This window comes from Hypanus sabinus, chromosome 22 (assembly GCF_030144855.1).
Source record: "Hypanus sabinus isolate sHypSab1 chromosome 22, sHypSab1.hap1, whole genome shotgun sequence".
In the NCBI taxonomy this organism is placed as follows: domain Eukaryota; kingdom Metazoa; phylum Chordata; class Chondrichthyes; order Myliobatiformes; family Dasyatidae; genus Hypanus; species Hypanus sabinus.
Genome location: NC_082727.1, coordinates 57,510,405 through 57,535,706, shown reverse-complemented (window position 1 = coordinate 57,535,706; position 25,302 = coordinate 57,510,405). Strand labels below are relative to the sequence as shown.

Genomic DNA, 25,302 nt, shown 5'->3' with positions numbered 1-25,302 from the left:
GGAGATCAAAAAAGGATCAGCCATGATTGACTGGCGGAACAGGCTCGATGGGCCAGATGGTCTAATTCTACTCCTATGTCTTATGGTCTAAGTACCCTGAAATCTCATCCTTTCCCACCCACCGAGGTGAGACTAACTGGCCTATAATTTCCTTTCTTTTGCCTTTCCCCCCCCTTCTTAAAGAGTGGAGTGACATTTGCAATCTCCCATTCCTCTGGGACCATGCCAGAATCAAGTGATTCTTGAAAGATAATAACTAATCATCTGTCATCTCTTCAGCAACCTCTCACAGGACTCTGGGATGTTGTCCATTAGGTCCAGGGGACTTATCCACCTCAAGACCTTTGATTTTTACCTGCATTTTTCCCTTTGTAATAGCAATGGCACTCACTCCTGCTCCCTAACACTCACGGACCTCTGGCATACTGTTAGTGTCTTTCACAGTGAAGACAGACTAATCTGCGTAATGGCACAAGTTCATCCACCTTACTCCAAATGCTACACGCATTGCCACGTTGTAATTAGCCGTATTGAATTTGCTCTACATTTTTGTGGACGGGGAATACCTGGACTATTTTACACTTTGTTGGTATTGGCAATGGTTGCTAATCTCCCCGTGACTACGCACATTTTTATGTAGCTTCTTACAGCAGGGATGTCTCTACCAAAGGAGGTGTAAAGCACTCGTCCCCTCCACTAACCTGCAGGTCACCCTTGGGCAATGTGTAGCACCTGCTTAGCAATACCACCCCCCCCCCCCCCCCCGATCAGGGTCACGTGGAGCATGGGAGCAGGTGGTGCATATCACCAATCCTGGTTATGTGACCACTGACACAAGTCAGGTAATCTCTGAAGAGTATTGATAATGGCTGGGGTCACCCGTCTTGTAAAGACACTGTGTAGAAGGCGGCAATGGCAAACCACTTCTGTAGAAAAATTTGCCAAGAACAATCAGGGTCAAAAACCATAATATCCTACATCATACGACACAGCATATGACAGTGATAATGATCTTGCCTCTGCCATTGTTGATAACGGGAACACTATGAGCCTTCTCTTTTTAGGTGTTTAATTGTCCATCACCATTTACTAAAAGATCTGGTAGAACTACGGAGCTTTGACAAGAACAGTCAGGATAAGAAACAGCTCAGGCCATTAGGCTTCTGAACTCCCTGCTGCATTGCATTCGCAGTGTCACCGGTTAAGTTGTTCTGTACCCTATATTATTTAATTTATGCACTTTACTTCATTTATCTATGCATAATTAATTTATAGATTTATTTCTTACTTTCCACGTTATTGTGTATTATGTGTACTACTGTGCTTTACACCCTGATCTGGAGAAATATTGCCTCATTTGGTGGTATACATGCATAGAGTTAAATGTCAATAAACTTGACTTGATTTGATAAAAGTACTTGCTAACATATAATTTCATTGTCTAGTTTTATTGGCAAAGCAAAAAAACAGTCTGTAAAGCTAAGCACCCACACAGCAGACTAGTGCATTTCCTTTAAACCAAATACATTATACTGTGTACACCCATTGTCAGACTATCATTATCTTCAAGTTGGAAAAAGAAACTTCCAAACTCACTCTATGTGGATATAATTAGGCACTTACATTTATCCAAATAGAAACATCATCTTCATCAGCAAGGCAAAATTGAATACCCAAATAAAACGAGACTTATATACAAATACAAATTAGTCACACAACTGGCAAATATCAATGTAAACACAGTATCAAAACACGTTCAATTTAACACAATATATTTTTTGAAAGACCTCCTGAATTCAGTTTTTGAAAATCTTATGCTAATATCAAGCAACAAGCAGGAGTTGACAACCTTTATTTGCTGAACTATTCCCGAAGCTGCAGTTGCGGTAAGCCAATAAAAAATATATTTAGAAACTTCTCTGTAAAGACTAGTGGTAAAGTTATCACCAAATTGTGTGCCATTTAATGGTTGGTGTAGGTTTATACTTACAGTTCTTGCTGACTGAGTTCTTGATCTTAGCAGGACTATCAAGTCTAAAATAGGCACTTCTTAAGAGAGGATACAAAAGGAAATCTAAGGATGAATTGATCACTCTGTGCATCATCTGGCAGTACAGTAGAAAGTGACATTGATAAATGCCCAATGACAAAATGACTACCTATTCCCTCAATGGGGAGTTGACCATGGAGCACCAGCTTACAGAGCAAATTCTCAGCTTTTTATTAAGAATTCTTTGACTAAACCTAAATTCCTCTTGTCCTGGTCGGTGAAAGGGAACTTCACAGTAATGAAATCTATATCAACAAATTAGCAATATGAGCATCTTCACATCCATTTAAAACCAACTGTTGGATCTTCTCAGAATAAATAAGCTAGCTACATATTGCCATAAGTCTTTATGAATGCCAAACGTGATGATTATGTCAGCTCCTTCAGAATGGCAGCATTTCCTATTCCTACCACACACCAATATATATTGGGCAATGTGTTTCATGGATCTGCTACCTTCCAGGAATTTGCCCTCTGGAATTGTTTTATGCATCGTTTTATGGGTCTATATGAAAGCTCTCAAAGTAGCTCTCAGTGTCTCATGTCAGTGAAGTTTGGGGTTTGTTACTGAAAGTATTCCAAAGTATTGAATAGGTAATATCAGCTGTTTCTCCACAGCCTGTTAACAATAAATGCTGAAACAGAATATTCAGCACTAAGATTACAGCAGAGGCAAACATAATTTATATTGAGGCAATGCTGAATCAACCACGTAAACATCAGAGGATTATTCCCAAAATAAATACTTCAACCCCCTTGAACTCACCAGAAAGGAATAAGATGACATCAAAGTTCATAAATAAGCTAAACCAAATTTTGATAACTGCTACACAGCAGTAACAAACATTATCACTGGCAACTATTCACAAAGTAACTAACATTTTCTGAGTGCAGAGCCTGGCGGAAATGCAGCAGAATGCAAAGGAAGGCTTCTTTGAAAGCCCTGACCACTGATGATTATTTATGATAAGAACACAGATGAATTTTCAATACATATTTTAGCCTTGCTGTAAACATCACTGGAAAACACAAGCATATACCATATGTGACCTGAGAATTTTATTATTTTTCCATTAAGATTGGTGAAAAAGCTGTTGATTCAGTGGATAGTGCTGGTATCCAGAATTTATTTTAAATATTCTAACTCTTGGAAAAAGATGTTTTGCTCCATTCTTTTCATTTTTGAAATTAGTTAGTTTGGGAAACTGCACAGAAAGGAGGACGTTCGGACCATGAATCCATTTCAGCTCCTAGTGGAGACAAGTGCCATTGTCCTATAAACTTGTGCTTTTGGTGATTTCACTTGCATCAGCAAAGGATGCTTCATTCTAACACCAATATCAAAGGTAGACGTAGAATGGTGAATGGAAAACAGATCTCTCATGATTTTGTCATCTAAGAAAGTACTTTATATATCAATTCAAAGCCACAAAGTTGCAGTGTTTTCAGTACTGTGCATAAGTTTTAGGCACATATATATACGACTAGGGTGCCTAACACTTGTGGACAGTACTGCAGTAATTTTATGTATTGCTGCCACACAAAAAAAAAAACAAGTTTCATAACATATGCAAGTGATGATATCGGATCTCTATTGTGGACTGAAGTGGGAAGGAAGTAGGGAGAGGGGAATCACGGTTGGGAGAAGGGGAAGGAAGAGGGGAGGGAGCGGGAAGCAGCAGAGAGGCTTTCTGTAGTGATCAATAAACCAATTGTTTGGAATCAAATAACCTTACCTGGTGTCTCAGGGCTGGGTGTGTCTGCAACCACGCCCAGCACTCCTTCTCTGCCACCTGTCCCACACCCCTCCCGCGGCACGTCACCCTCGCCGTTCCCAACATCCCACTGTCTGCTCCATGTTGAGAAATACATTACTGTGCAAAAGGTTAGGCACCCTAGTTATGCCTCAGACTTTTGCAAAGTACTGTACGTCAATTCATCATTTCCGCCAACCTGAAGATCTGGTCCCCTGCATTCATGATTTTTTGTAATACTTCGGAGAACATAAAATACAGTGCTGCAGGGGATGGGTTATGGCACAACCACACAGAAGTCAAATTTATGAATACATATATTTTTGTCAGCCTCTGATGCAGTTACTAACCTTACAAAGGCCATCAGTTATTAAACAAGGTCAAAGTAAGAATGAGCTAGAAACAAAGGCAGGGAGTTCATTGACGACACCGGGTGACCATTTAGTTTCTTACGGGCAACTAAAATAAATTATTCTCTCTGTAATTAGAATGCATATAAAAAAAGAGAAATAAAATTGCAAGATAATTACTCGAATATCAACACCCAGAGTTCACATTAAGATAACAGACCAAGAAATTTAATGAAGATTTAACAGATTTCCAAGGAGATGTTGTGCTTTGATGTTGCCCTGCATTACCGGCTTGGTTGGATATGCAAGGATACTAAATGTAATCTTCACAATGATTACTGTAAAATGTAGCCTGTCCTCATTAATAAACTCAAGTCTCAATTGTATCTTTTAATCATAAACCTCCTCAAATCCTATTCTTTTTGTGCTATGCTTCTTTATAGAAACTCCAAGAGAACCACAGACTTGTTGATGGGTTTGGAGGCTTGTGTGCCTCAATGACCCGGAGAGCTCTGTTGGCTGGAGTCAGGTCACCCATGCTAAACAAGCCAGACCGAGAGTGGTCCACTGGTCCTCCAGGTTCAGGGATTCAGCTCAGGACTAACAATCATGACTGGTGAAAGAAAATTGTTACGGAAACGGCAATGAAGAATCCTTCTACATCTTATTATGATGTCATTCCTGAGCCTCCACCTGGGATTTGCATGACCGATAGTAGTAAAAACCGTGAGGAAGCTACTGAAACGATGAAGGAAGCCCTGAACACCACCAGAGAGGGAGGACCTTCATTGCTGCCCTAAATGCCAAAGGTATAATGGGCAGCAAGTTCGTTCTATATAGAAACTGACAAAAGCATACACCTTGTCATAACAAGCACTGAAATAAAGGTAAGGCACATTTCCGATGGAAGTGCTAAACGTCATTAGACAAAAAGGTGCCAGTAGTGTATGCATTTATAATTAATATTTGTGTTTGGCTCACAGCCTACTTTGCTGTCCAGTTTAATACAGGGCCTGCTGATTGAAGAACACAAACAAATTGCAAACAGTACAGATTTTCTGAATGACTTTTTGTTTTAAGTAGTTCCCAATTCAAAAATGTGTAACAGACTAAATTAATAATTAAAACTGTTGTCTTCATTTGTAATACTCAAACTTAAATAGATTATAGCAAAAGACAGGAAAAACAGTGTAGGGCAGGTGGAAATCATGGCCTATTATACAGCAAATTAAAATCACAATAGTCGGCTTTTCTCATCAGTGAGGTTGTGGGAAAATGTCCGCTCACCCATCCCAAAGCTGTAATGTAAATGTCATTGTTATCAGCTCTAGTTCTGCAGTTGTGTTGACTTGCATCCCAGCCGAGAATACTCGGCCCCATCAGAAACAGAGCAAATGCATCCCTTTCTTCAGCACAGCCAACTTTTAGCTAAATGGGCGTCATCACGGTCCATTAGCGGATAAAGCAAAGAAAGCACACAGTTGCCATGGAGCTATTCCAGATTTTCTGTTATCGATTGTAAATCCTGGATGCTCTTTTCGGGACTGATTCATCTGCCTCTGAAGAGTTCATTTGACTTTCTTCTTGCTGCTTCATTTGCTGACACAAGTCAGATTTTAGGAAACGATTGTAACTGTCATACTTCATGAGAGTGAATATCTAAAAGACAAAATATACAGTATCAATCAATCAATGTGATTACCAAGCAGGACCCAGTCTCCTATTCCCAACCTGGGATCCACGGATCCCTTGGTTAATGGACATCAAAAAAGTTGGGAGCCCCTGTCCTATGGTATTGTCTTACTCAACTGAAAAATGTTAAGAAAAACTCATTTTAAATTATAATACAATAATTATTCCAGAATCCTTTTAATCATAGCACTATAATCAATTTTAGAAAAAAATTTAGAACCATATTTGCTTCTAAGATCCATACCCTGGACATGCCCTCTTCTCATTGCAACCATCAAGCCATCAAGGAAAAGATACAGAAGCCTGAAGACACACACTCAGTGATTCAGGAACAGTTTCTTCCCCTCTGCCATCAGACTACTGAATGGACATTGAATCCATGAACACGACCTCAGTACTTTTCCTCTCTTTTTCCACTACTTAATTTTATATATATATAAAATATATTTATATTTACTGTAATTTATAGTTTTTATTATGTATTGCAATGTATTGCTGCTGCAGAACAACAAATTTCACATCATATGCCAGTGACATTAAACCTGATTCTGATCCTCAACACAAAACCAGTGCAGAAACAAAAATAAAAAGTCTAAATTTTGCTTTGACTCAGTAGTTTCCCAAGATTCATACATTCAGGGAGTATAACACATAATAAATAAATTCACATAAATCTGAGCTTTTTGCATAATAAGGGTTCGCATTCCAAAGCTAATACTTTGCTTATATTCATTGCTTCTACCAAACAGAAAACAGTCAATCTACATTTTTGGTTCCTATTTGCACTTTCATGAAACAGCCTTCATGTTTCTTTTTAAAGTAAACATTTTAAAAACTAAATGAAAAAGCAAACATGAAGAACTATTGATCAAGATCAATGGAATAGACAAAAAATCCTTAATATAGTCAAACAATTCTAGACAAGTATAGTATTGTATTAGACCAGAAAAAATTTACACGATTCCTTTATGCTAAAAGGCAAACTCCAGGGAATTTTTTTTCAGATTTGGATCTCTGGTTCTTAAATAATGATGGTAAAAAGTACATAGCTTCAAAATGCAGTAAGATTTTGTTTGCTACAGAACAACCAAAGTATAATGGCGTAAAGCAAAGATTCAAAAAAGATGCATTGTCTCTACACTGCGGCATGTTCAGGCTTGAATATTCTGGTCTTTATTTTGACTTGTTTCCAGGATTTACATTGTACTTTTTTTAATTTATTGGTGCTTGGCAAAATGGTTGAAGTCAATCAAAAAGATGTGCTAACTGTTGGTGTTCATGAAATTACTCTATCAAAATAACAACTGTCATAGGCTGATATAATGCAAACTTCATGGTGAAACTGGTTCATGAATTGAGGTTTAAAGACAGAAAGTCATGGAACACTCAGCAGATCAGTTAATCTTTTAGGTCAAGGGATCCCACCCTGGGGTCCACAGACTCCCTTCCTTAATGGTATTGATCCATGGCATAAAAAAAGTTGGGAAACCTTGTTTTGGATGAAGGATCCTTTATCAGACTCATTCTGGAGCTGGAACATTGTTTCTCTTTCCGCAGATGCTGTGGGATGTACTAAATTTTCCAGCATTTTCTGCTTTTATTTCAGATTTACAATATCTCTGTTTTTTAATACATATTTTTTCTGCTATGTTGCGGTATTCACATAAGGGACCCCTTCCATTTCTTAGACTTGGTTAAAAAGTTTAGCAACTCTGTTCTTGGTGCTTTATTCAAAGCTGCATGGTCATTAAAGTCTGCCAGGAAATGAATTGACAGTGATCATAGTACCTCATTTATTTATGTTCACTAAATCTGCTAGCTCTGTGGTTGAATGTAGGAGACAATTTACAGAGCTACTGCTCTGTGTCAAAGCCACTGGAAGGAAACCGTTTCCACTGAGGTAAATTGCCATTTTCTTTCATGTGATCATGTACAGTGCTGTTTTTATCTTGCTCCAGTTCCACCCATGCTGTGCCTCCTTTAAGATTTTCCTCTCTACCTTCACCTCAGTGAGCAATGCATTCCACATACAAATGATAAGCAATTAAATGAGCATTTTGAAATCCATGCATATATTTCTAAAAGAAAAATGTTAAAATTAACTTACTTGCCATTTTCTATCAGTAGTAATCAATACAAAAAATTTTTTTCCCCCAAATTGGCTGTTGGGTTTAATCAGTTGTCAAATAAATTCAAACCAAGAAGCACCTTTCATTTTAGTGTTCCAAGTGTCATGCAGCAGTAGTGGAGCTAACTGGAAGGACATGATACAAGCATTTGGAAATTTCTGATAAATGTGTTTTAAGTTCCAAAATATGCCTGGGTGTGACTAGTCTCCAGTTATGTTGCCATATTTATGTTCTATATTTTGGGGTGCATAGTATATATAAAAGTAGCAATTAGCTTTAAAAATTTGACTTAGGTATCTATCTTTCCTCTGGTGATTTCAGGATATCTCACCCTATCTTGCAGTGAAAGAAGTAACTTATGTATCAAAACTGATAAATGCTAGAAATGCAGAACTCAGTTTATACTCAGTGAGGTCCTATCACTAACAATGCAAAGGGCAAATCATCTGATTTTTAAGTATTACAAAAATATCAGCCAGTATGTCAGGAGAACAACTCCATCATTGTTGTAAAAAGTGCCTTTTCGGGCCTCTTATCGTAAAAAGGATATGCTGACAATGGAGAGAGTCCAGAGGAGGTTCACAAGAGTAATTCCAGGAATTAAAGGGTTAACATAAAAGGAGTGTTTGATGGCTCTGGGCCTTTACTCACTGGAGTTTAGAAAAATGAGTGGCAGGTTTCACTGACACCTATCGAATATTGGAAGGCCTAGATAGAGTGGATGTGAAGAGGATGTTTCCTACAGTGGGGGGAGTCTAGGACCACAGGGCACAGCTTCAGAATAGAGGGCTGTCCACTTAGAACAGAGATGAGAAAGAATTTCTTGAGCCAGAGAGGGAATCTGTGGAATTCAAGTCAACTCAAGTCACTTTTTATTGTCATTTCGACCATAACTGCTGGTACAGTACACAGTAAAAACAAGAAAATGTTTTTCAGGACCATGGTGCTACATGAAACAATACAAAAACTACACTGAAACTACATAAAACCACACAAAAATTAAACTAGGATACAGACCTACACAGGACTGTACAAAGTGCAAAAAACAGTGCAGGCAGTACAATAAGACAATAGACACAGTAGAGGGCAGTAGGTTGATGCCAGTCCAGACTCTGGGTATTGAGGAGTCTGATGGCTTGGGGGAAGAAACTGTTACACAGTCTGGTCATGACAGCCCGAATGCTAGATTCCGCTAACTTGTTCCTGGTTGAAATTCTCCCACAAGCAAAAACCTCTCAATGTCTAGCCTCTCTGTCAAGCCTCCTCAGAATCATATGTGTTTCAATATGTGGCTTCTCATTCTTCTAATTCCAAAGAACACAGAGTCAAACACTTTAGCCTCTCTTGATAGTAGAACTCTCTCAAACCAGGAGTTAGCCTGGCGAATTTCCCTTTGACTACTTCCAGTATCCTTTTTCTAGATAACAGGACCAAAATTGACCACAATACTACAGACAGGGCCTCACCAACACCCTGTACAATTATAACAAAACCTCTCTATTTTACTAATACTCTCAGTAAGTATTAAGATTTTTTAAAAAAACAAAAGAAACCTACAAAAGCTGTAAATCAAAAGAAAATGCTAGAAGTACCCAGCAGGTCAGTCAGCGTCTGTGAGGAGAGAAAGAAAATCAAGAAACAGAGGAAACAAGTTGAGGGCCATCGATTTGAAATATTAATTCTCTTTTATATTTTTCTCTCTCTCCACAGATGTTATCTGAGTTGCTATCTGAGTATTTCAGCCTTTTTCGTTTGCTTGCTTCGTAGTCTCCTCCAAGCCTGCAGCAAAGTAACTTTCACAGTCTGTAAAATAATTTAGTAAAAGAGAATTACAGAAATTTTCTATCCATTTTTTTCTTGTTTTAGAGGTGCTTGCTGAGGGAAATAAAATATAACATATAAAACATACGGCATGAACACTTAACATAAAACGTAGTTCATTGTTTCCATGGAATTAAGATGTATGTATTTTTCAGCTGAGTGCAGTAAGAAGAGAAATTTATTTGAAATAATTGGCATCAGTCTATATTGTGACCAAACTATAACTTTAGATTGATGTTTATGCAATGTTTGGTGTTTACACATCTATATAAAGATAGGCATCTAAGATGAAAGATGGCACTGAAAAACCACGATGACATATTGCGGGCAGCTCATAAAACTTCTAAATATACTTCTTCTGAACTATCCTCACTGCAATCTGCAACCTGTAATTTCCCTTTAAGCATCGTACTTTTGAACTGTCTTCATGATTTAGCAATTTCACGATCTTCTGAAGGATTCAGCAGACTTAAGCATGCAAATAAAGCATCTTTAAGCAGACAATGGTACATCACCATAGTTGGAAGAGAAGGAGGAGGGGAGGACTCTAAGCCAGGCAGAAACACAGAGTAATGGAAGTTCCTCTACCCAACATCTTGTTGGCAAATGTACAGCCACTGGAGAACAAGACTAAGGATCTACGGGCAAGATTGCTGTATCAGAGGGAAATGAATTCTGTGTTTCACAGAAACATGGCTCACTCTGGACATGCTGGATACACTGGTAAAACCCGAAGGCTTATCAATACACAGGATGAACCGGACTGCTGATTCAGAGAAGGCAAAAGGATTTAGACTCTTTGTGGTGCTCAGATGTGGCAATTGTGTTGCACTCTTCTTCCCCGGACCTGGAACATCTGATGAGTAAGTGTTGACCCTTCTACTTACCAAGAGAGTTCTCCTCCATGATCCTGACCACACGTACTGCCAAAAGCCGATGCTAATTAGCACTCAAAATATTGAATGCTGCCATCACCAAGCAAGAAACAGCCTACCCCGACACATTTCAAATCATAGTTGAGGACCTCAATCAGCTTTGTTTGAAGAAATCTCTGCACAAGTATCATCAGCATATAACCTGCAGCACCAGGGGCCCCAACACACTGTGGTATGATAATGAATGCCTACCATTCAACGTGGTCTATGCATGTCAGGAAATCTGGTCACTTAGCTGTCGTTCTTCTACCTGCATACAGGTAGAGGCTAAAGAACAAGGCTCCAGAGATGTTCTCTTTTTTTTGGGGGGGGGGGGGAGAGGTGTGTGTGTGTGTGTACGTGCGCGCGAGAGACAGAGAGTGTGAGAGTGAGAGTGAGTGTGTGAGAGTGAGTGCATGAGAGTGTGAGAGAGTATGTGTGTCTGTGTTTTGGTGAATTCTATTGTGTTTTGGTGAAATCTATTGTGTTCCATTTGTTCCTGCATAAAGATGAAACTATGATACTAACTTTGATGATATATTTGAACTTTGAAACAGACAAATCATCTTTGTGCTGTTTCTAATTGCAAATTGTCTACATCGATCAAATTTAGAAGTGTTTACAGGCTGCACGATTGATCCTCCTCAAATGACAAATACCTGAAAGGTTTACTGCTGATCTATAAATTATCTACAGCTGTATTTTGTCTTCATTTCTAACACTAACTACAAACGTTTGTACATAGGTCTCTAAAAGCGCCTTAAATGCAACAGAAACTGGGAAACAATCAGCCATTGAGAAAAAAATCGTAACTTACCTGTTCTTGTAGTTTCTGAAACATGAAGGGATGAGGATGTGCAAGCATACTCTCGGTGAGACGAGATTGTCCCTCCACATTTACCTGTGTTGCTGCCTTACTACACAGAAACGTTTTATAGATCTGCTGTGCCTTGCCATGAAGCTTCAAGAAACAAATAAAAAAGCATTTGAGGAATTAATTTATGAATATTATACTTGAATTAATTTATAAATATTACATAATGTTCAAATTGATGGGTGAATATTATGGAGTACAATCTTGTAAATATTGGCAATATTAATGCATGATACCAATTTTATGGTAATTGCAATAAAGCTTCTAACTTTGTTCTGGTTTTATACATGTAGCTTTGTTAAATATAAAGTACAGCACTGAGTAAAAATCTTAGGCACGTACAGTGTTTATAAAAAGTATTCACCTCCCCTTGGAAGCTTTCATGTTTTATTTTTTTACAACATTGAATCGCAATGGATTTTATTTGTCTTTCTTGACACTGATTAACAGAAAAAGACTCTTTCATATCAAAGTGATCTAAATTAACTGCAAATACAAAACTCAAAATAATTGTATAAGTATTCATCCCCATTTAATATGATACACCAAGTCATCACTGGTGCAGCCAATTGGTTTTAGAAATCACATAATTAGTTAAATGGAGATCTGTTTTTGGAGACCTGTGTGCAGTCAAGGTGTTTCAATTGTTTGTAATAAAAATACACCAGTATCTGGAAGGTCCAACTGCTGGTGAGTCAGTGGCAAAAACTACACCATGAAGACAAAAGAACACTCCAAGCAACTCCACAAAAAACTTATTGAAAAGTGTAACACAGGAGATAGATACAAAAAAATTTCCAAGTCGCTGAATAGCTCTTGGAATACAATTAAGTAATCATCAGGAAATGGAAAGGATATGGTACAGCTGTAAATCTGCCTAGAGCAGGACATCCTCAAAAACGGGAATGACTAAGCAAGAAGGGGATTATTGAGGGAGGCCACGAAGAGACCTATGACAACTCTGAAGGAGTTACAAGCTTCAGCAGTAGAAATGAGAGACACTGTGCATACAATAACTGTTGCCCGGGTCCGTCACCAGTCGCAGCTTTATGGGAGAGTGGCAAAGAGAAAACCACTGTTGAAAACAATTCACATGAAATCTCAGCTAGAGTTTGCCAGAAGGCATGTGGGAGACTCTGAAGTCAGCTAGAAGTTTCTTTAGTCTGATGAAACCAAAATGGAGCTTTTTAGCCATCAGACTAATCCTGTTTCACTGCAGCAGACCCTGGAAGGCTTGTGAAGGTAGAGGGTAAATGAATGCAGCAAAATACAGGGAAATCCTGGAGGAAAACCTGATGCGGTCTGCAGGAGAACTGCAACTTGGAAGAAGACTTGTTTTCCAGCAAAACAATGTCCCCAAGCATATATCCAAAGCTCCACAGGAATGGCTTAAAGACAACAAAGTTAATGCCTTGGAGTGGCCAAGTCAGAGTCGAGACCTCAACTCAATTGAGAATTTGTGGCTGGACTTGAAAAAGGCTCTTCCCTCACAATCCCCATGCAATCTGACAGAGCTTGAACAGTTTTGTAAAGAAGAATGGCAAGAAATTGCAGTGTCCAGAAGTGCAAATCTGATATAGAGACCTATCCACAGAAACTCAAGGCTATAATTACTGCCAAAGGTGTGTCTACTAAATACTGACTTGAAGAGGTTCAATAATTATGCAATCAATTATTCTGTGTTTTCTATTTGTAATTAATTTAGATCACTTTATAGAGATCTGTTTTTACTTTGACACAAAAGAAACTTTTTCTGTTGATCCGTGTTAAAAAAGCCAAATTAAATCCACTGTGATTTAATGTTGTAAAACAATAAAACTTGAAAACTTCTGGGGGAGGGGTGGGGGAGAGGTGAATACTTTTTATAGGCACTGTATATACAAACTAGGATGCACAACACTATATTATGTCTTTCCAGTTACCAAATAACACTTAATACCACTGAGCTAATACAAAGCTAGGTAACCATATAACATATAACAACTACAGCACGGAAAGGCCATCTCGGCCCTTCTAGTCCGTGCCGAACGCTTACTCTCACCTAGTCCCACCGACCTGCACTCAGCCCATAACCTTCCATTCCTTTCCTGTCCATATACCTATCCAACTTTTTTTTAAATGACAAAATCGAACCTGCCTCTACCACTTCTACTGGAAGCTCGTTCCACACAGCTGCCACTTTCTGAGTAAAGAAGTTCCCCCTCGTGTTACCCCTAAACTTTTTCTTTCTTTTTCAATCTTTTTATTGAGTTTCATATATATATATATAAAAAAAACCATAACATAATAATGAATAGGTTATGAAAACAATAGACTTGAAATTGCATTAGTAATAAGATAACAATATCCTATTAAACATCAACAAAAAAAAGTACATTAATCAATCAAGTCTATATAATTATATATGAAAAAAAAACAAAAATAATCGTCAAAAGAAAAAAAAATTGAAAATATGTAAAAAAAATATATATATTGAGAAAAAAAACACTAAACTAAACTAACATGGGCAATAATAACAGTTTATAAGTATATGATAGTGTCAAAAAACTCCGGAACTCCATACCTGAACAAGAATAAGCAGAGAGAAGGTCTGGAAAAGGCCAAATTAATTCATATGGAAATGTCGAATGAACGGTCCCCAAGTTTCTTCAAATTTAATTGATGAGTCAAAAATAGTGCTTCTAATTTTTTCCAAGCTCAGATAAGAAATAGTTTGAGAAAACCACTGAAAGGTGGTAGGAGGATTTACTTCTTTCCAGTTTTGTAATATAGACCTTCTGGCCATTAATGTTACAAAAGCAATCATTCGTCTGATTGAAGGGGAAAACTGATTACCATCCTCATTTGGTATACCAAAGATTGCAGTAATAAAATGAGGTTGTAAATCGATATTCCAAATTGAGGAAATGGTAGCAAATATGTCCTTCCAATAGTTATGTAAAGTAGGACATGACCAAAACATGTGGGTCAATGAAGCCACATCTGAATGACATCTGTCACATTGAGGGTTAATATGAGAATAGAATCGAGCAAGCTTATCTTTAGACATATGAGCTCTATGTACAATTTTAAATTGTATTAAAGCATGTTTAGCACATATAGAAGAGGAATTAACCATTTGTAAAATTTTTTCCCATTTATCTGTTGATATATTATATCGAAGTTCTTTTTCCCATTCTTGTTTAATTCTATCTGATATTTCTGGTTGTGTCTTCATAATCATATTATAAATAAAAGCTACTAATCCCTTCTGACAAGGATTTAAGGTAAAAATCAAATCTGAGAAATCCATTGAAGTTGAATTGGGAAAAGATGGTAGAACTTTATGTAAACAATTTCTGATTTGTAGATATCTGAAAAAATTAGATTTAGGTAATTTAAATTTGTTGGAAAATTGGTCGAAAGACATCAAAGTACCTTCAAAAAAAAGATCACGAAAACATTTTATACCTTTCCTTTTCCACATGCTAAAAGCTTGATCTGTCAAGGAAGGTTTGAAAAAAAAATTAAGTAAAATAGGGCCATCAAGAAGAAAGTTTTTCAGAGTAAAAAACTTACGAAATTGAAACCAAATTCGTAATGTATGTTTGATAACAGGATTAGATATCTGTTTATTGAATTTAACTAAATCAGCAGGAAGAAAAGAACCAAGGATGGAGAATAGAGAATATCCCCTTACCTCATCGCATTCCAAATTTACCCACTGTGGGCACAATGGTGAATCCAAATCTAATTTCCAATACATTAGGTTACGAATATTATTCGCCCAATAGTAAAATCTAAAGTTAGGTAAAGCTAAACCACCATCTTTTTTAGATTTTTGTAATTGCCTTTTACTTAACCTAGGGTTTTTATTTTGCCACACAAATGAGGAAATTTTTGAATCAATGTTGTCAAAAAAAGATTTAGGAATAAAAATTGGTAAGGCTTGAAATAAATATAAAAATTTCGGTAAAATCATCATTTTAATAGCATTAATCCGACCAACTAATGATAAGGATAAGGGAGACCATCTTGTAGTAAGTTGTTGAATTTGATGAAGCATAGGTAAAAAATTCAGTCTAAATAAATCTTTATATTTCTTGGTAATTTTTATACCTAAATAGATAAAGTTATCAGTAACAACTTTAAATGGTATCCTGTCATTCAATAAAGTTTGCGCGTTTAAGGGGAATAATTCGCTCTTATCCAAGTTTAATTCATAACCAGAAAAACTACCAAATTGAGCCAACAAGGATAAAATAGCGGGAATAGACCTGTCAGGATCAGAAATATATAACAGCAAGTCATCAGCATAAAGTGATAACTTGTATAACTTCTCATTATGGGTAATACCAAAAATATTAGGAGATTCACGAATAGCAATGGCTAAAGGTTCTAATGCGATATTAAATAATAAAGGACTTAAGGGACAACCTTGTCTCGTACCACGAGATAATTGAAAAAAAGAGGATCTATAATTATTTGTAAGAACAGAAGCAACAGGTTTAAAATATATTAATTTAATCCATGATATAAAATTAGGACTAAAATTAAAATTTCTCAATGCATTAAATAAGTATGTCCATTCAACTCTATCAAAAGCTTTTTCAGCATCTAATGAAATAACATATTCTGGGGTTGTGGGTGATGAAGTATAAATTATATTAATCAATTTTCTAACATTAAAAAAGGAATACCGATTCCTAATGAAACCAGTTTGGTCTTCTGAAATAATCTGTGATAGTACCTTTTCTAATCTAATGGCTAAAAATTTTGTAAGAATCTTAGAATCTACATTTAATAATGATATAGGGCAATAAGATGCACATAAAGTAGGATCTTTATCTTTTTTAAGAATTAGAGAGATAGTAGCTTCATAAAAAGATTGAGGTAATCTCTTCTTAGCAAATGCATCATTAAAGATTTCACATAACCAAGGGAAAGCAAAGAAGAAAAAGTTTTAAAAAATTCTACAATATAACCATCAGGACCAGAAGCTTTCCCTGAATTCATTGATGAGATAGCTTCTCCTATTTCGGCCATAGAAATAGAAGCATCGAACAAGCTGCGATCTTCATCTGTCAGTTTAGGAATATTCAAATTGTTAAAAAAATTATCCATCATGGACAGGTCAGCATCAAATTCTGATTGATATAAAGATTTATAAAAATCTTGAAAAGTGTTATTGATTTCTTTATGATCAGTAGTTAGATTACTGTCTTGTTTACGAATTTTAGTAATTTGTCACTTAGTCGAAATAGCTTTTAATTGGTTAGCTAACAGTTTACCAGTTCGGTCACTATGAATATAAAATTGAGCCCTGGTCCTAATTAATTGATTTTCAATTGAAGAAGATAATAATAAGCTATGTTCCATTTGAAGCTCAACTCTCTTCTTATAAAGTTCTTTGGTAGGAGTCACGGAATAAATCTTATCAATTTCCTTAATTTTATCCACTAATAAAGCAATATCTAAATATCTTTGTTTTCTTTTACCAACGGAATATGAGATAATTTGTCCACGGATAAAAGCCTTAAAAGAGTCCCAAAGTATTCCTCTGTCAATTTCTTCAGTATAGTTTGTTGAGAAAAACAAGTCAATTTGCTGTTTTATGTAGGTGATAAATTCTGGGTCTTGAAGCAAAGTAGCATTAAGTCTCCAAGATCTAGTATTATTAGAAAAGTCCGAAATCTTAATAGATAACTTCAAAGGTCCATGATCCGAAATAGTAATAGAATCATATTTACAATCAATAACATCCATTAATAACCGATGATCAATAAGGAAATAATCAATTCTAGAATAACTATGATATACATGTGAAAAAAATGAAAATTCTTTATCTTTAGGGTTCAAAAACCGCCATATTTCAGTAATTCCCGAATCAACCATAAAAGAATTAATAAGTAAGGCTGATCTATTCGGAAGAGTTCGGATAGGTTTAGATCTATCCATTGAAGGATTCAAACAACAATTAAAATCTCCACCCATTATCAACATATACTCATTTAGATTAGGAAGGGAAGTAAATAAACGTTTAAAAAATTCAGGGCAGTCAAAGTTTGGAGCATAAATATTAACTAGAACCACTTTTCGATTAAAAAGTGAACCAGTAATCAACAAAAATCTGCCCTGTGGATCAGAAGTAATTTCATGATGTGTAAACGAAATTGAGGGGTCTATAAAAATAGACACACCTCTAATTTTGGCGGTACAATTCGAGTGAAATTGTTGACCCTTCCAGAACCTAAAAAAATGTTGATTATCCTCCCTCCTAATATGGGTCTCCTGTGCAAAAATAATATTAGCGTTCAATCTATGGAATACTTTAAATATTTTTTTACGTTTAATCGGATGATTTAAACCATTAGTATTCCAAAAGATAAAGTTAATAGATTTATCTATCATGCCAATATTAGTTGTGTGTATCATAAAAGGTTAAAAAGACACATAACCCATAATTCAGGAAGAAGGAAAATTGATTCAGGAGCAACCGGAGAACATGACACCTCAACAATATTAATAATTTAAAGACGGCCCATAAACTAAAAGCAAAAAAATAAAAAGCAAAAGCGTGAAAAAAGATCCCTACCCCCTCCCCCCACCCCTCGAAAGAAAGCCAAGCGGCAGGCGCATAATCTAACACTAACATTACCCCCATTTCAAGATGGCAGCTCCATAAAAAGATTTTTAAAAAAACTTTATAACACCCAGATTTAAATATAGGGTTGCAAAGAAAAAATATATATCAGTCAGAATGAAAAAAATAATATAATAAAACAATCATTAATAAAAAAAGTATAAACATTAAAATTTGAAAGTGTAATATACCTTTAAAAAAATTCCATGTTCAAATACAAAAAAGATGACGTTTCAAAAGCAAAGACTTATGGGAAGAAGAAACGACATTTTGAAAAAGCCATATTACAAAATATAGATGTAAGTTCGGCAATCTATTAAAAAAGCTTAATAAAAAAAAAGTTATCAAAATAGGATTAAAAAAAGGATTTAATAGACACTACAATATATAAAAAAAAGCCCACAAAATCCAAAACATTCGTCCCATTTCTAAGTACAGGCAAACAAATAAATGCTTACAGAAAGCAAAGTCTTATGGGAAGAAGAAACGACATCTTGAAAAAAAAGTAAATCATTATTACAAAATATAAACGTGTATATCCGAAACAGAAAAAAGAGTAAAAAAAAGATATTATAAAAATTAAAAGAGCATCTATAAACAATGACAGTAAAAAAAAAGAAACCAGACCCGTAGATCAGGATAAGAAGTTATAACCCAGCTTCATAGGTTAAAACTTAAAATGAAATGGCATCCTCTCTCCGAAAAATCTTCAACATAACACATAGTTCAAGTTGCACTAGAAGATCGATATTCTTCAACAAATTTCTTCGCTTTTTCCGGAGTGTTAAAAAATTGCTGACTGTTGTCGTTCAATGTAATTCTAAGATTCGCTGGATATATTAAAGCTTGTTTAAGTCCAATCGAATGAATCTCTGCCATCACTGGTTTAAAAGCGATTCTCGCTCTCATTACTTCGAATGAATAATCTTCAACAATTCGAAATGTGTTGCTATTGTGAGAAATCATACCTTTTTTACGAGCTAATCGAATTAAAAGCTCTTTCTCCCGAGGATAATGAAGGCGAACAATCACCGCTCGTGGTTTACCAGTCACAGCCGAAAATCTCGCAACTCTGTGAGCGCGGTCGATAACAGGTTTACTATGCAAACCTTCATCACCGAAAATTTCCCACAATAATTTAGAGAAAAATTCAGTTAAATCACCGGACTCAACTTTTTCGGGAAATCCGATGATACGCAAATTCTGTCTGCGAGATCGGTTTTCAAGATCAGTAATTTTAAACTTATACTGATCTATAGTTTTAGCAGTCGACTCTATCTTCTTCTCCAGTGCTTCAATTGTACGTGCTTTTTCACAAATTGATTTTTCAAGAGTCGTGATCTTATCTTCATGCCGCTGAATATCCGATGCCTGCGATTGAAGCTTAGTTTCAAGCGATCTAACAACTCCTTCAAGTTCAGATATTTTCGTGGTAAGCTTATTTTCCAAACTTGTCAGTCTACTATCCAATTTACCTTCTAACCTGCCTTCCAAACCCGCAAGTTTAGCATCCAGAAGATTAGAAATTATGTCGATGGGTAAAGGACAATTTCTTGCTTGTAGCCATTTTAAGTTTGACAAGATTAGATCAAATATTGTTTTAGGAAAAAAAAAGTTAATCAGAAGTAGCAACTCATATGATTAAGTTCGAAAAGATTTGATTAAAGTGATTATAGTTGAAAAAATGAAGAGCGCCTAAAAGGCAGATGTTTACGTCGCCATCTTGAAACTCCACCCCCACCCCTAAACTTTTGCCCCTTAGCTCTCAACTCATGTCCTCTTGTTTGAATCTCCCCTACTCTCAATGGAAAAAGCCTATCCACAGCAATTCTATCTATCCCCTTCATAATTTTAAATACCCCTCAACCCCCTCAACCTTCTATGCTCCAAAGAATAAAGACCTAACTTGTACAACCTTTCTTTGTAACTTGGGTGCTGAAACCCAGGTAAAATTCTAGGAAATCTCCTCTGTACACTCTCTAATTTATTGACATCTTTCCTATAATTCCGTGACCAGAACTGTACACAATACTCCAAATTTGGCCTCACCACTGCCTTGTACAATTTTAACATTACATCCCAACTCCTATACTCAATGCTCTGATTTATAAAGGCCAACATACCAAAAGCATTCTTCACCACCCTATTCACATGAGATTCCACCTTCAGGGAACTATGCACCATTATTCCTAGATCACTCTGTTCTACTGCATTCCTCAATGCCCTACCATTTACCATGTAAAAAGTACTCTTACTTCTAAAAAATACGAAGCTACTTCTTACTTCTAAAATATAAAGCTAAGTACTCTTATTTCCGTTTCCCAACTACCTTCCTATTTTAACCAATATACAGTACAGTGCAAAAGTCTTAGACTCCCTAGCTAAATACATGTGCCAAAGACTTTTGCACAGAACTGTATTTGTCATTGTGGAGCAGAGAGCGAGTTTGTAAATCTGGCAGGAGCAAAGGATGTTGGGACTGGTGAGGATGGAGCGCTCCAGGATGGGTGTGGGACACGTGACAGGGAAGGAGTGTCGAGGATGGGATGGGGGGGGAGGGGAAGGGATACACACAGCTCTGAGACACCAGGCAAGGTCACTTGATTCCAAAGAATTGGTTTATTGATCATGTCTCTCTGGTGTTTCCGACTCCTTCCCCTTTTCCCAACCATGATTCCCCTCTACCTGCCACCCTCAGTCCACAATAGAGACCCATATCAGAATCAGGTTTATCATCACTCACATATGCCATGAAATCTGTTTTATTGTGTGGTAGCAATATTTTATTGTGCAATATCACAGTACTATGCAAAAATCTTCGGCACATTTACTTAGCTAGGGTGTCTAAGACTTTTGCACTGTACTGTATTTTGGTTAAAATAGGAAGGTGGCTGGGAAACAGAAATAAGGGTACTTAGATTTCTATTAGCTCAGTGCTATTAAGTGTTATATGGTAACTGGAAAGACATAATACAGTATTGTACTCAAGTCCTAGGCACTCTAGTGTTATGAATGTGAAGCAACTCTGAGGGGCCAAAGGGTACAAAGTCGCCCCCTCCTTTTTGAGAATCGCAAGATCGCTATTAATTTGGGTCTGGGACCCAGGAAATGAGAGAGAGAGACACGCAGAATACACAAGGTTTGGAATGTGTCCTGACCTCAGCGAAATGGAACCACCGATAATGGCTATTGTCTCTTGGAGACGGAATTGTGTATTGAGTACTGTACTATTCATTGAAACCCCTCAGGGGACAACCATAGTGGTCTGGTTGAGGGATTGCATCATCCCAACCTGATTGACATCTGAGACCCCGTGAGTAAGGATAAAAGAGGGGTCTGGGGAACAACCCCTTTAGACGCACCAGGAGAAATGCTAGAAATCCCATGACAGCATTTAATAGCGAAGCCGGTGGGGGCTCGTGTGCGTCCTCCCTTGCCAGGGTGGCGAGCTCCTCACAGAAGAATGGTTTAGCTAAAGGAGAGGCCACAAGTGAAAGGCCACGACAACAAGACTCCTGACGGATCGAAATCATAAAAGGAAAAGCTGGCAAGTTTTTCTCCAAACCTCTCTCTCTCTCCAACCATTGCAACCCAGGTCCCTAATGGCTGCAGCCTGCATGAACTGAGTGATCTTTATATTTCCATCGGACAATACATCATCCCCTAGACAACGATAGAGCTTATTTCTTATTGATTATTATTATTCACGCACTTTTAGATTTAGTATTGACGATGTATATTATCTGTATATTTGCATTGATATCATTTTTGTGTATTTTTACTAATAAATACTGTTAAAAATAGTATCATCAGACTTCAAAGGACAGCTCCATCTTTGCTGGTAAGTGACCCAGTTACGGGGTTCATAACAACGTGGGGGCTCGTCCAGGATTTGATACCAAATTGGAGGGCCAGTAAATCAGGCTTTTAAGTCCAAACTTGGATCTGGTTGCGCGGGTAACCAGACGGGAAACCAGCAAAGATGGACGTAGACGAATTTATAAAAAACCCGACGCTGGAGGCGCTAGAGCAGGGGTCGGCACCCCGCGGCTCCAGAGCTGCATGCGACTCTTTCATCTCTGTGCTGCGGCTCCCTGTGGTTTGTTAGTTTTTGAAATGCAATTCAAAATTTGAAGATTATGGTGATCTTGTACAATCTAAGTAAAACGTTGTGGCGACACCATTTCCTGGCACATCCGAACCGGCTCACAATTAGCCACCGTTCCGGCTAAGGGAGATAGCCTACGGGGGTTTGTGAGTACGTGTCTTTTGGAGCATCCGCGCCCACGGGGACGGGTTGAGGGAGGCTTTAAAGCAAGGCTGTTTAGTTCGAATAAAGTTATCTTTGACTGCAGTGTCATTATTTTAGCGCTGCGTGTAGCACACCGCTACAATGTGTTTTTTATCGCTATTAATATACGTCACCACTGCCAATCCCTGACACCCGCCAGTGCGCGATTTCTTTTAATTTTTCGATCCAAGGTAGGCTAACTATGGAGTAACCTTCAACCCAAAGTCTTTTTTTCGGAGTTCAAAATGTTTTTGTTGCATGCAGAAATGTAATTTCGTTTTCTCTGCAGGAGTTCATCAATTTCATAAATGTAACACATTATAGTTTGTTTATACATAGCATAAAGGCAAAAAAAAAACATTGTATGCAGTGTTATTTCATTTTAAATGTCAAACGGGTTTTGTGGCTCCCAGTGTTTTCTTTTCAGTGGGAAATGGGTCCATATGGCTCTTTCAGTGGTAAACGTTGCCGACCCCTGTGCTAGAGGCTGCCACAAAGTCGGATCTGATAAATATTGCAAAAGGACTAAATCTCGCAGAGGTGAGGTTGTTGATGAAAAAGCAGGAGGTGCGGAGGGCCATAACTCAGTATTATATTCTGAAGAATGTGTTTTCGGCTGAGGTATTGGAAAATATCCCTGAAAAGGTACCAGCTAGTGGGACGGCTCAGTTAGAGTTGGAAAAATTAAGGTTGGAACATGAAATTAAGTTAAAACAGCTGGAAGCAGCTGAAAAAGAAAAAGATAGAGCCGAAAAGCAAAGGGAGCATGAGCTCCAGCTAAAGGAGTTAGAGGTGAAAAGGGAGCAGGAAAGAGCTGAGAAGCAGAGGGAGCATGAAATTAAGTCAAAACAGCTGGAAGCAGCTGAAAAAGAGAAGGAAAGGGCTGAAAAAGAGAAGGAAAGGGCCAAAAAAGAGAAGGAGAGAGCCGAAAAGGAGAGGGAGTATGTGGAGAAGGAGAAACAGAGGCAACATGAGTTGGACATGGAGAAGTTCAGGCAAGAGCGAAGAGCTCAAGGGTCAGACCGAAAGGAACGGTTTAATGTTAGTAGGGAGTTTAGGTTAGTACCTCCGTTCGAGGAGACAGATGTTGATAGTTATTTCTTGCATTTTGAAAAGGTGGCAGTGAGTCAGAAGTGGCCCAGAGATCAGTGGGTGGCGTTGTTACAAAGTGTGTTAAAAGAGAAGGCACAACAGGCATATGCGGCGTTGTCCATGGAGGAGGAGGAGTCTGAGAATTATGAGAAAGTAAATGAGGCCATTCTTCGGACCTATGAATTGGTACCTGAGGCCTATAGACAAAAGTTCAGAAATTTAAAGAAAAGGTGGAATCAGACGTATGCAGAGTTTGCCAATGAGAAGGGTGTGCTCTTGGACCATTGGTGTACAGCAGAAATAGTGGAAGAGGATTTTTGGCGTCTCAGGGAGTTAATTCTGATTGAGGAATTTAAAGGTTGTGTTTCGGATGATATCCGGATGTATTTGAACAAGAAGCCGAATAAGTCCATATCCGAATTTGCTAGGTTCACAGATGAATATGCCCTAACCCACAAGACAAAGTTTTCCTCGAATGAAAGTTACCAGAAAGACCGTGGGAACGGTAGAGAAAGCCTGCCAGCTGAGGCAGAGATCCAGCCAGGAGCTAGTGGTAAAATTAAGGAGGAGGAAAGGCAAGTCAGCAGGAGAGGTCCTGGCTTGACCTGTTTTAATTGTGGAAGGTGGGTCATATTGCATCTAAGTGCCTTTCTCCGAGGAAGGAGGTAGGAAAAGGGAGAGCAGCAGTCCCTACAGGATGTATTGTGGTGATCAGTAAATCGACGAGAAAGCCCCAGGTAGACAGAATACGAGAGGGGCCTGAGAAATTTATTTCAGAAGGAACGTGTCTGTGAAAAAGGGAGACACAGCAGTTCCAGTGCAGATCTGGAGAGACACTGGAGCTGAGCTGTCATTGATTCACAGTACGGTACTAGATTTTGGTTCTGAGACTGAAGAGGTAGATTTGAGAGGTATAGAAAAAGGGACAGAAGCTGTGCCTTTGCATAGGATTGTAGCGGTGTGCTACACGCAGCGCTAAAATTATGACACGGAGTCGGTAACTGCAGTCGAAGGAAAAAAACTTTATTCGAAAACTTCAGCCTCACTTTTAAGCCTCTGTCAACCGGCCCCCCATGGCGAAGAGGCTCCAAAGCTCTGTGCTCGCAAACCCCCGTAGGCTATCTAATTGTGAGTCGGTTCGAATACGCTAGGAAATGAGCCGCCACATAACCCCCCCCCCCAGAACCGGCGATACACCCCCCAATGTCCACAGCCTGGGCCAGAACCTGCTTGGGAGGTCGGCCTCTGCGCCGAGGCGCCGGAAACTCGGTCGGTTGCGCCAGGTCCACATGGGCCGGCTTGAGGCGGTCCACCGTGAAAACCTCCTCCTTCCCCCCAACGTCCAGCACGAACGTGGACCCGTTGTTCCGGAGCACCGTAAACGGCCCCTCGTATGGCCGCTGCAGCGGTGGCCGATGCCCGCCCCTTCGTACAAACACAAACTTACAGTTCCGTAGGTCTTTGGGTACGCAGGTCGGGTGCCGCCCATGCTGTGAAGTGGGTATGGGGGCCAGGTTACCGAGCTTCTCGCGAAGTCTGCCCAGGACTGCAGCGGGTTCTTCCTCTTGCCCCCTCGGGGCTGGTAGGAACTCCCCGGGGACGGCCAGGGGCGCGCCGTATACCAACTCGGCCGACGAGGCGTGCAGGTCGTCCTTGGGCGCTGTGCGGATGCCGAGAAGGACCCAGGGAAGCTCGTCCGCCCAGTTGGCTCCT

The 25,302-nt window shown here is 38.3% G+C and overlaps 1 protein-coding gene across 1 annotated transcript in view; it reads right to left on the bottom strand.

The window, feature by feature from the left end:
* Nucleotides 1-1,429: 1,429 nt before the first annotated feature.
* Nucleotides 1,430-25,302, bottom strand: part of LOC132379651 (regulator of G-protein signaling 10-like) — a 78,830-nt gene continuing 54,957 nt past the window's right edge. The window contains exons 4-5 of the mRNA XM_059947826.1: nucleotides 11,528-11,671; nucleotides 1,430-5,813 (exon numbers count right to left, since the gene is read on the bottom strand). Of these exons, the coding sequence (XP_059803809.1) occupies nucleotides 5,664-5,813; nucleotides 11,528-11,671 (294 nt within the window). The 3' untranslated portion in view covers nucleotides 1,430-5,663. The remainder of the gene's footprint in view (nucleotides 5,814-11,527; nucleotides 11,672-25,302) is intronic.